At 39.6% G+C, this 12,271-nt stretch overlaps 1 protein-coding gene and 1 pseudogene across 5 annotated transcripts in view; both read left to right on the plus strand.

The window, feature by feature from the left end:
* Nucleotides 1-12,271, plus strand: part of ENPP2 (ectonucleotide pyrophosphatase/phosphodiesterase 2) — a 106,909-nt gene that overhangs the window by 52,522 nt on the left and 42,116 nt on the right. For all 5 annotated transcript variants that reach the window (XM_039227222.1, XM_039227221.1, XM_039227225.1 and 2 more), the window contains exons 9-11: nucleotides 4,967-5,022; nucleotides 9,774-9,839; nucleotides 10,514-10,586. In XM_039227222.1, the coding sequence (XP_039083153.1) occupies nucleotides 4,967-5,022; nucleotides 9,774-9,839; nucleotides 10,514-10,586 (195 nt within the window). The remainder of the gene's footprint in view (nucleotides 1-4,966; nucleotides 5,023-9,773; nucleotides 9,840-10,513; nucleotides 10,587-12,271) is intronic.
* On the plus strand, nucleotides 2,790-3,108 carry LOC120228671 (annotated as a pseudogene).

The raw sequence follows: 12,271 nt of genomic DNA on the forward strand, positions 1-12,271 counted from the left end.
AACTCTTGCAAATTTATTCTGTTGTTTCTTTTCCATAGATTGCTATAAATCTGTTTTTTTTTTTTTACTGTATCTTAATGTACTTAAGATGGGCTCTGCTCTGTATTTAGGGTGCTATAAACGCTCACGTGGCCACTTTGCTACCGGACTCTGATTTATAACTCTTGCAAATTTCAGTTGAAGTATCTTTCCCAGGTAGTCACTAAGCTCCCCCAGCCCTGGCTAAGCTCAGAGACCTTCCTTTGGGTTTTCATATTATTTCTATCATAAATTTGACCATATAGTTTGAAACTATCCACATATCTCTTTAGTCTATGGGTCCCGTGGGGATAGAATCTCTTTATTCTCGGTCCCTAACCCACCGCCTGACACAGTTAGGTGTCCCGCTACTGTGTCTTGGATTGAATTGTTCCCTGAGGCATGTTTTTTATCATGTACATTATCACCCACCTTCTTCTGGCCCTAAACCCCTGCAAAGAGCCACACCTTCCCACAGCCTATTCGGCTGCAAGTCCACCCTTCATATCTTAGTTTGTTCCGAGTCTTGACTCTCAGTGCGGGATTCACTCCAGCATCTGCTACAGCCGCATCCACCTCTCTGGCCTCCCAGAATTCCATTTATCCTGCTCCGTGCTTTTGAATATAAAGGAATCATCTCCCTCCAAAGAACAACTAGAAAGACTACAGCTTTAGTTTATGTGTTTGAAAAATGTTTTTTGCTCATTTTCTTTTCCAAAACTTCTCCCCCTTCTCCCACAGCAGCATACTTTAATTAGAGAAAGTGTTGGATTTCACATTTAAAACCTTCTTATTACAGTGAGAATGCTTTTTTCTTTTTAAATTCCTGAAAACATATCAGATCAGTACAACACATTCCTCACTTGACCCCTCTTCAAAGTATAGCATTTAAGACACAAATATTGACAACTGCTTCTAGATAAAGCAGAGCAATGGAGAAACATTAGCATTAAGGGAAATGGGAAAGCCAAACCCAGGATTTTGTCAGGCTACCTTAGTTGTACTGTTTTACCAGTCTCCAAGGAAATTTATATTACATTCAAATTCAGAGGAATACTGATTTCCCATTTCTCTGAATTAACAAGGAACTAGAAACTTCTCTCTCTCTTTTTTAAATAGCCCCAGGAGCTTCCTTTCACTTTTCTTTTTTTGGACCCAAGTTTTGGTGCCTTTTTTTCCTGTGTAATTACTAGATTTAACTTTTGAGCTCAGAAATATATATGTATGACTGCAAAGAAAGTTTTATAGATACTTATCTGATAACTTAAGGACATTATGTTTCAATCTCCTACCATTTGCTAAACCCTGACAGAATGGCTTCATTACTGCTACCTTTGGTTTGAGATTTTTAAGTGTTTTTAAATCTTAAATATTCTCTCATTTGTCCACTTTTTGCACTTTTCTGAACATGCTCCCATTTTTCTTTTAGAAAATATGGTCAACATGACTTGTATCAAAAAGCAAGAAGATGGGGCACGTGGGTGGCTTGGTTGAGTGTCCCACTTGGGCTCAGGTCATGATCTCACAGTTCATGAGTTCAAGCCCTGTGTCAGGCTTTCTCCAAGTCCAGTTCAGAGCCCGGAGCCTGCTTCAGATTCTGTGCCTCTCCCCCCACCTTTCTCTCTACCTCTACCTTGCTGGTTCTTTCTCTGTCTCTCTCAAAAAAAACATTAAGAAAAAAGCAGGAAGAATGTTTTGCTTCCTTTTTTAGAGAAGAAATAAAATTTTTAAAAAAATTTATTTATTTTGAGAGAGAAAGAGAGAGAGAGAGAGAGAGGAAGAGAGAGAATCCCAAGCAGGCTCTCAGTGCAGAGCCCAATGTGGGGCTCAGTTTCACGAACTGTGAGCTCATGACCTGAGTGGAAACCAAGAGTTGGACACTTAACCGACTGAGCCACCCAGGCACCCCAGAATTATATATATATTTTTACCTTTTAATTGTCTTCATGGCCCACTTGCTTTTTACAATTGGCTAATTTTTTTTTCTGATGACAAAGATCTTAATTGTCACTGTAAGAAGTGAGGGAAGTTTAGAAAAGTGTAAAGAGCAAATGATCGTGCCTTTGCCATTGGGAAAATTTTAGCACACTCTTTTCTGCCACCCTCTCTTCCAGTGCACTTTCCTTATACCACTGCAAGGACCCCTTCTGGTGAACTTTTCTCCTAAGCCTTATGGAACTAAAATTTACCCACAGGACTTCCTGTTATCCAGATAATGCCAACAACAGCATATATTCCACAGCCTAAGTTTTGAAAGTGCAGGCTCATCATTTGACAAAACTGCATTTAAAATTTTCCATTAGAAAACCCCAGATTAATCTTACATTTCATAACTGCCAAGTATTGCCTAGTGCAACTTCTTTGTAAATATCAAGGTACTAGATTGTGTATAAAGTTGTTTGGGTGTGAATACGCTAAATTTGAGTCCCTGAAATTAAAATAAGTATAGAAACTGATCGCTTAATATAGGAAACTGGTCTCTCTGGGATCTGATGTGATTTGAGGCACCTGCAGGTGTCCAGCACTTAATCTGAGTGCATCTTCTTGATAGCGGAGGTGCTGGATGGAGGCATGGCCACGCCCTTTCCTTATAGGCCCAGCCTACTCTCCCTGGAGCTCCGCCCCAGCCTCAAATGGCCAATGAAAACTGCACAAAGCAAGACCTTGCATAGCAAATTTCTTTTTACTTCCTGCTCACTGCATTCTCGCCTTTCCAGAGACCAAGAGGCTCTTGTTCTCTCGAGAGAGGCGGGAAAGGGTACAGGGTTTGAAATATCGCGGATGACAAGGACCAGGAACAGACTACCAACACTGTAGAAGAGCCTCTGGAACTCATGAGGCTCAGCGTGGATGAGCGAATTTACGCGAAAATGAGAAATGACAGAGAGCTTTGAGGAGGAGTACATGCTTATGGTCAGCATGTAAAGATGGCATTGGGAGATGTGGAGGAAACTGTGACTGCTATAGAAATTGATGAGGAAACATACGAAGGGATGCATAAATCATAACATTTTTGACAATATCGGAGTATTCTGATGCTCTTTGGGGAAATGGTGTTGTGCTAGTTGCTCTCCATTAAGAGTTGGCTGAACCAAAGAATTTATCGTATATGGAATATAGGAGACTTCTTATGATTGCCGTTTTAAATGCAGAAGACATTCGAAAGAGAAGCCTGTGTAAGTTTTGATATTAAGAAACGAGCAAGGATGCTTCCACTCCTGAAATGATTTGTGGATAACTCAAAAATACTTAGGCTAAAGGACATCTCCTCCCCCCGCCCCCCGCCAACCCTTTAAATAAATGTGATCACAAAGAGAAGAGAAGAGTAGAAAAAAGAAAAGAAAAAAAAGAATGGACACGTTTTGAGCCCTGGTTGGCCTGTGTGTCCATGCCAGTTTGTCTGTAAAAGGGAGAGATAACTCTGAGCCAAGTCTTGGAAGGGCCTCAGAGCACTCTGAGATCCTCATCTCTCTGACCCGTCCCCACGGGAGGAGGAACCCACGTCTTCCATGCAGATGACATTCTCTAGAAGTTCACAACTCCTCAGATCGAAGAGGGCGCTCTGTGCTCTCCTGCCCGTCATTTACCCCCCAGCTGCCGGCAGCTGTGGTTTTGCGGGCTCTGGGAATCTTTTGTCACTCCAAAGGGGCTTGGGGATCCTTGTGGAATCCCCCAGGGCAGGCCTTTCAGACCTTTCTTAAACCACAGCCAACCTCCTTGAGGCCCCACACCTCCAAATTTTCCCTTTCCCCCCCAAACAGAGGTTTTCACTGGAGTTGGTAAGACACTCTGAAAGTCTGGATACAATGAAACCAAAACTAGCTGCAATTCCTAGACCATTTTCTTGGGTCTTAAAACAAACAAAGCATATTTCTTTCTGTTTTCCTCCTAAAGCACAGGGCGGGGGAAGGGTGTGGGGAGTGTGTGTCGGGGGGGAGTGGGGAGGTTTCTCTTACAGACTTATGTTCGATGGGACACGGGCCATCTTAAGCTGTTTTTAATGTTCCTAGAATAACTGGATTATATTTATTTCCAATGCATAATAATAAAGATTAAAATTGATCTAGAGTTCACCAAATGCTAAGACACTGCTTTAGGGGCCTTAAATGTATTAACTTATTAAAGCTTAGAATAATCCTATGTGTTAGGTAATATTACCTACATTTTAAAGGAAACGGAAGCAAAGAGCTCTTACTTAAGTCATTTCCTGGAGGATTGCACACTTGGTAAATGACAAAGGGGAGGCTTAAAATCAGCAGCTATCTGGTTGCAGAGCTCAGGTTCTTAAATGCCTTGTCTCCTGCCTCCCAGCAGCATGTGCTGGAAAGAATATTGCAAAAGCCTCAAAGAAATGCTTGGGTCACTTAACGTATCCTGGGAACTTATTTTTAAATTTCCATTTATTGAAGGGCTAAATAAAAGATGCAAGGGAAAATCCAAAATAAAAAATAGCTTCTTCCCCCCTTCTCATCCACCTAGCTTAAAACACAACAAGACAAAGCTGGGTTCCAACACTCTGGCAGCAGCTGTGTACCAAATTGGGGTTCTCCTCTATAGGCTTTCAACAGGGCAGGAAACATATGGTCCACTCCTGGGGCCTTTTATGAGCCGAATTCTGTCATATAAGTGAAATGTTCAAAACAATGATCAAAAAAGACAGGTACAGAAGAGACTTCTGAGATGAAATAGGAATTTTAAAAAAATGCCACTGGAATCACAGCAGAGCTTTTGAAAGCTTTTGCAGAGAATGTATTGAATGACATTTATGGAAACACTGATTCTGACTTCCAGATGTGAAACGAGAATGATTGCAAATAATGTGAAATTTATGATGGGGTGTGGGTAATGTATAAGAGATCTGATCCAATATATTTTAAAACCTTTTTCTTCTTTGAGAAGAAAAAAAATCTCAGAACATGTTGTAAGCCTCTTATATTTTCCTCATTAGCTATGGATTACAGCCACCAAGCAAGGGGTGAAAGCTGGGACATTCTTCTGGTCTGTGTAAGTTCTCTTTATTTCATCAATATTTGTAAAATTGCAATTATGATTCTGCTTATGAAACATGAACTCCATTTGATTTTCATTGCAGCTAAATATAAAAGCACTTGAACTTTCCTATATTTTCTGACTGAAAATAATCTTCCAAGTACTTTTTAGTGGTCTTCCCTCTCTTTTCCCCCCTCATCTTTTCTTAATAGAATGTAAAGAAGATTTTCTCTTCTTGTCATCCTTCAGATTTTTCTGTCCACTTATGGAGTTTGGTAACTTACCTCCAAAGATTGTATATTTCTCTTAGACTATTTATTGCTGTGGTTTGTATTATCATTTTCTATAAATGTATTATAACAAGCTATATTTATTTTGGTTCACAACATTAAAAGTCTAGTGTGGTCTCAGACAGCTGATGTAGTAGTCTAGAGATTGCAAATTCCAGACAGGAGACAAGCCCTCTGTTTCCACTCCATTTTCCACTGAACTCTAGGATTTTCCTAATAAGAAAAATGGAACTACCACTCATCTTCCCCACAGAGGTAATGGGGGGATTAGTAGTTAATGTTCATAAAGTAGTCTTAAGATGAATCTTACCTAATAAAAGTGTCAACATGTTGATTATTTTTAAGGCTCCTTAGTGAGAAAAGGAATCTGTTTCAACTTTCATGGGGATTTTGTTCCCACCGAGATGTTCTTTCCATCTTTTTTTTTTTTTAAACACTTAAAGCTATTTCCATATTTGCCTCTTATGCCTTAACAAAAATCTGACTATTCTGTAACAGTAGTGTGCTGAGAGCAATCACAGGTTCAGATTAATCCAGAATGGGACCATCTATATTCTCCAAATTCAGGAACAAAAGTAGCTTTTTCAGATTTGAAGGACTACGTTGAAACTGGGTTTGGTGATTTTAAGACAGAGTGACTCTTTAAAAGTCTCCCTCCCCCCGCCCTGCCCCTATTTTTTTAAAGACGTTTTCTGAGTTGAGAAATAAGTGTGGGTATGTTAGAAATGACATGCAGATGACATGTGGATTTACAAATTTAATCATCTGCATTACATTTCTGTAACCCTTGACTATCACAGATGCTTACAGAAATGATTTCTTCTGCTCTACAACATATTTGCCCAGCAGAATGGAGAGTAGCCAACAACATAATTAATACCTAGGCCCCACCCTTACCCCCCGAAACTGCTGCAAAGCTTCATTGAAAAGGCCCAGTGTTCTGATTTTGAATGGCAATTTTCTCCACCCATTTCAAACTACTTCTAAGAAGGTAGCTTGTGTGTGCTCTCGAGATGTCCTTAGTTTTGCTTTGCTTCTCAGGCTATTGTTCTTTTATCTCTGTATTCTGGGAGTGACTTGGATTTAGTTTGTTTCTTTCTTTAAAAAAAATCTTGTTATAACTAAAACACACACACACACACACACAAACCACGGTGATACTTTCATTTTTTTAATGGAATATATGTCAGAGGAGTCTACACATGATAACATTCTGAAAAATTTTAAATTTGAAACCAGATTCAAGCCACAGACTTAGGCTTTGAAGGTCATCTTTTTAATGTGAGTCTATAGTGCAACCTAGAATTATTCTTGCTTTTTAAATGATAGCATTTTATTCCAAAGTAATCCTCAGCTGATGCTCCATTACATTTTGTGTGTGTGTCAATTCATTTTCAAAGGCAATAATTCCTTTTATGTGTGAGTGTTTAGATTGCTTCTAATCCCAGCGCTGCTACTTAATAGATTGCTGGCTGTAGACAAGTGATTTAATCTCTTCATGAATTAATGTCCTCATCTTTAAATGGTGATGACAGCATCTTTTTCAAGGGTGTTGTGAAGATAGAATGAGCTAATTTATTTAAAGTGCTTAGTAGGGTATTTAGTACACAGAGAATAACCAATAAATGGTTTTTGTTTTCTAATCCACATCCTCTCTTCCAACATTGACATACAAGAGCTATATGTGTTCCAAGGTGATTTGTTCTCCATTGACACTAAATGCCTCATCTGGTCCTTCATTTTCCATCCCTATTTTTTTATCTTTTTCTGACCATGTCTGACTTACTTGGTATCATGACAAATTCTATATCAAATGGTGATGGTAAAGACAGAGGCACAAAGGGCCGATTCCCTTTCCGTTTGGACACGCACTCTTCCTTTGCCACATTTGTTTGTGCTGTCTCTGAGCTGTGTTTTAAACACTAATGGCTAAGGTCTATGTCTTTTAGATTCCTGGGGTAATTTCATAAAGAAAATGTAGAACTCCTAGGAAAGTTAGAGACCTCTTTGACCAGCTCCTCATTGGCAAGGTTAGAATAGCGCAGCCGAGAGAGGTAAAATGTTATGCCCAGGGTCACAGTTTGGATGGATATTCAGGCATCTATAGTTCTCATCTCTGGTTCTTACTACCCACACATACTCGGCTCCTGCCCAGAAAATGATAATCCCCTGCTTATCTTTCTAAGAAGAGATTGGCGACTCCTTCTAATGGTCTTTTTAGTAGGAGAATTTTGTATCTTTATTTACATTCACCCAAATGCCTTGAACATGTTATACTTTTAACAAACATTTCATGAATGAGTGTGTCATCTCCGTGGACCTGTGAATCCAGTGCATAATAATAAAAGCTAACGTTTCTCTAAACTCTTTATGCCAGGCACTGTTCTAAGTGCTTTACACATATTATCTCTTTTAATCCTTAAAACAACCTTAGGAGGTAGGAGCTATTATTATCCTCATTTTATTGAGGCACTGAAAGGTTAAGTAACTTGGCAAAGTTTCATCACCAATACATGTTGGAGTCAGCCTCCAAACCCAAGCATTCCAGCCGCAGAGTTGATGCTTTTATTCCTTGCTGGTCAAGCACCCCATCCAATGAAGGCGTTAGAGGATGCGTGTTCTGAGCTCGACGCAAATTCTGTTAGCGTGTATTTTTCCATTAGTATCAAGCAAGTTTAACACCAATTATGTAAAATAAAGCAGCTTGTAGGTAGGTTGTGAAATAAGGTAAAATGAAAAGGCTAAAACATTTGCTTTTTTTTTTTTTTAGTTAGGAAAGAATTCTAGATACGTAATTATTTTGCTCAGATACAGAGGACTTCTGGGGCTGATGAATTAAATACTTTAAGTGATGATCTTGGCTTCTCTATGCCTATTTCTAATTCAATTATAGGATATAATAAACATGGTCACATTAATTCAGTAGCCTTGGAATTTGTTTAGATTAGGACTCATTTTATGGTAAACATGACTTTCTGGGCTGCTGGCATAAGTCTAGACTGGGAGGGCGGAATGACAAAACTCTGATCTAGGAGCGTTGGTGGGGATGGGGGTTTAGGGGTGGCCTAGGGAGAAGAGCAGCTTGATTAGGGCTCCTGCCAGCTCCAGCCTTCTACCATGGCTCTGACGTTTAGTCTCTCTCCCAGCTTTCTCTTGTTCACCTACACCAAGAGTAAAAGTGTAAATGGCTCACCCTATATCTCACAATACGTTTTCAATAGAGTTTACTATTTAGAGCAGTTTTAAGTTCACAGCGAACTGAGCTGGAAGGTATAGGAACTTTCCAAGCCCCCTTTGCCCCTGTGCTTGCCTAGCCTCCCCCATTACCAATGTCCTCCACCCAAGTGGTGTATTTGTTACAGCTGGTGAACCTACATTGACACCATTATCACCCAGGGAACACAGTTCATACGGCGGGTCACTCCTGGCCACAGTAATGTTTACTGACCACAGTTAAACTTGGGCTTTAGTTTGAGTTCATCATAAACAAGCTCTAATGCCTGGTCTCAGATGCGGGAGCAGAAAAACATGTCGTGTACTTGTTAGGAAAGAATAAGCCAATTTCCCCATAAATAAAGACATTGCTCAGCTTGTGAGCATCTCAGTGAAACTCAGCCCAGGATACAGTACTATCGTGTTAGCTGAGAGCTCTCAAAGCTGGTGCCAGATTTTGGGTAATTATATTTCAACAGAGGAATGAGACTTAAACACAAAAGTCATTGTGGATGAAGATTATACCCTTTCTGTCAGTCTCATAATTATAGGTGCCTATTCTTGATAGATTTTGATAGAGCTAGAAAAGAATTTCAAGAATACCTTTCCTAACCCCTTATTTTATAGAGGAAGAATGTAAAATTTCAGATTAAATAACGTTTCCAAAGTCATATAGGTCTTTAGAGGAAGAATGATAACTAATTATGATCATTAATAAAAATAAAGTGATTTTTTGTGGAACTTACTATGCGGGTAGGCCCTGTACATGCCCTTTGCTTGTTTTGTCTCATTTTATCTTTATGACAAGTTATGTGCAGTGTGCTTTGCTATTACCTTTTATGCTAATGAGTAAACTGAGGCCCAGAGAGGTCAAAGTGGGGTAGAGGTTAAGAGAGGTCACACTACCAGCCAGAAGCATTGGGAATGTCAGTCCTGGTAACCATAACTAATGGATTTACTCACTAAATGGCAAGGCGCCTGAGCCCAGGGTCCTTTTCTGCCTGTAGCAGAATCTCTGTCAGCCAGACATGTTGCTCATCTGATTGTGAATCAGAGTTTCCAAAGGTCGAACAATATGTTGCAAATGGAAGTGGGAGTTTAAATGCTAATTCGAAAGAGGGCCCTTTACGACAAGACAAAGACATGAAAGCAGATGGTGGTAAATAGAGAGCCCTTGGTCCTGGTGCTGGAGGGAGCAGTCATCAGGCTGAAGTTTGTGGAAATGCAACCTAACATCATACTTTATGTGTTATCACCCTACAGCGTCATTCCTCACGAGCGGAGAATCTTAACCATACTGCAGTGGCTCACCCTGCCAGACGATGAAAGGTATTTGTTTCCATCTCCCTGACTTCCCCTCTCCTTTCTTCAGTCTGTTTCCATCATAGGTTAGAATTGGGTGAAAACTAGATGGGCTGTGAAATAGAAAAGTTTTATGGTTTTCAGTCTTGACCGTTACATTCCCTAAGAAGGAAATGATGGATATAGGATATTGGGGACCACTTAATTACATGGTTGAACTACAGCTATGATTCCTGGCCACTACAGCAGAGGTTAAGGGAGTTCCTGGCTTTGAGAAATGAACCAGCAGCATCCCAAGGATGCCAGGGAAGTATTAAGACTGACTTTTCACTTTAATGGAGTTGTTCTTTCAGACTGCAGACTGCATGGTCCATGTGAATTTTCACTGGGCTCTATTATCTTGAGGATCAAAGACCTCCTGAGTTTATGTTCAGATAATCTTTTGTGACGTTTGGTCCCTGAAAGTGGTACCAGGCAGTTACTACAGTGGGGGTGGTGTAGGGGGGAGTGGATGTGGAAAAAATAGAACTCCTACCCCCCCCCCAAAAAAACAATAAAGACATTTTTCATGTTAATACTAACAGCGGTTGGGATATTAATTAACTTGATTTGAGAGAATTTTTTCTTAATGTGAAGGGACACTGATATTCTTTGTTATATGTGGTTTGGGGGAGATTCTGAACTTCCCAATTTTCCCGTAGGCCTTCAGTCTATGCCTTCTATTCGGAACAACCTGATTTCTCTGGACACAAATATGGCCCTTTTGGCCCTGAGGTTAGTAGCTTATCATCTGCTTGAGGAGAACCTGTGCCTCTGGCTAGCTGACCTACTGACTTTATTTTAGGACTCATACAAAGTGTCTTGCATATGCAAACTTTATACAAAGTCAAAGAACTACAAGACTAAAAACACTGTGAAAAGTCTTAAACATACCTGTTTCTCTTATAAGAATTTCATTTCAGATTGATTTGATATTCACAGGAGAGGTATATGCCATCCCTGAAGGCGTTGGTCAAAAGGTGAAGGATCGGAAGGGTTGGCATTTCCATCCCTGGGATAGGAGTGGAAAGGCATCTGGAGAGGAAACACACAATACAAAGCATTACAACTGAATTTCAGCTCCGTTACAATGATTATGCAGTTCAGAGAGGGTAGGTCAGCTGAGTAGCTCCAATAGCCTGAGCAGGTGCAATAAACCTGGTATATGTGATAGCACTGGACCCTTTTTATTTAATAAATTTAGGCATAGGTATATAGCTGTGAAACTAGCACCACAATCAAGACTATGAATGTATCTGTTACTCCTCCAAACGGAAGTAACTCTTTAAAAAAAATTTTAATATTTATTTATTTATGAGAGAGAGAGGCAGAGAGAGACAGAGAGACAGAGAGACAGGGAGAGAACATGTGTGAGCAGGGGAGGGAAGGAGAGAGAGACACACACAGAATCCGAAGCAGGCTCCAGGCTCTGAGTCATCTCCACAGAGCCCAGTGAGGGGCTCGAACTCACAAACAGTGAGATCATGACCTGAGCCGAAGTCCGATGCTTAACTGACTGAGCCACCCAGATGCCTGAAATTAATTCTTAATTGAGAGAGATGCACTATTGAATGAATATATTTAACAAAGCAATGTAATGCCCTTTTATCAAACAGTCAGGAATCTTAGTTGAAAACAATCTGTTATGTGATATCCAGTATAACTTCAAATTCAGAGGTGGGAAAGAGATGGTTGTACTTTATTATATTCTTCATTCATCTGGAGATGGAAATCTCCCCAGTGGTGCAGCATAGGTCATTTTAATACATGACAGGATTTGCAAATCTAAAACATTTCCCATCTCTCTTTCTAACTAGGGTGGTAAAGTCTACACTGACACAATAAAATTTGATTTGGGATAAGAAATCATTTCAAAAACTCTGTTAATGGAAACTGCCTTCCATTCTCTAATAGGCTGTGACAACAGTGTTTGTGATAATTAAGTTCATTGTGTTCAGCATAAGATGGAGTAGGAAATACTTGGTTTAAATACTTTTGAGCAAAAAGCAGTATATCTAAACAAAGCCAGTAAATACCAAGAAGCCATAAATAGTTTTGAATGTTTTAACATCAATTCTGTTGTGATTTTTTTAAATGCTGGAAACTAATGACTATGTGAAACCATTCTTAGTTTGCCTTAAATCATTGAAGTTATATAAGTCTGATGCTCTTTTTCCTGTCCCTTTGATGTTTAACGAGTGTTGCATGATTATGAAACACTAATGATAAAAATGAGATAAACATCTGCATGAAACACAAATGTTCTTCTTCCCAGAGAAAGCATGCCTGCTTGCTTGTTTTATCTTTAGGATGACTTTCTTTGCGATTAATCTAAAGTGAACAAAAGGAACTACATTTTATTAAAATGTTAAAAAAAATCTTAAGTAGTTCCATGTGCCTTACTTAAAAGTTCAACCTTG

This window comes from Hyaena hyaena, unplaced genomic scaffold (assembly GCF_003009895.1).
Source record: "Hyaena hyaena isolate Hyena2069 unplaced genomic scaffold, ASM300989v1 scaffold_26, whole genome shotgun sequence".
NCBI classification, from domain to species: Eukaryota; Metazoa; Chordata; class Mammalia; order Carnivora; family Hyaenidae; genus Hyaena; species Hyaena hyaena.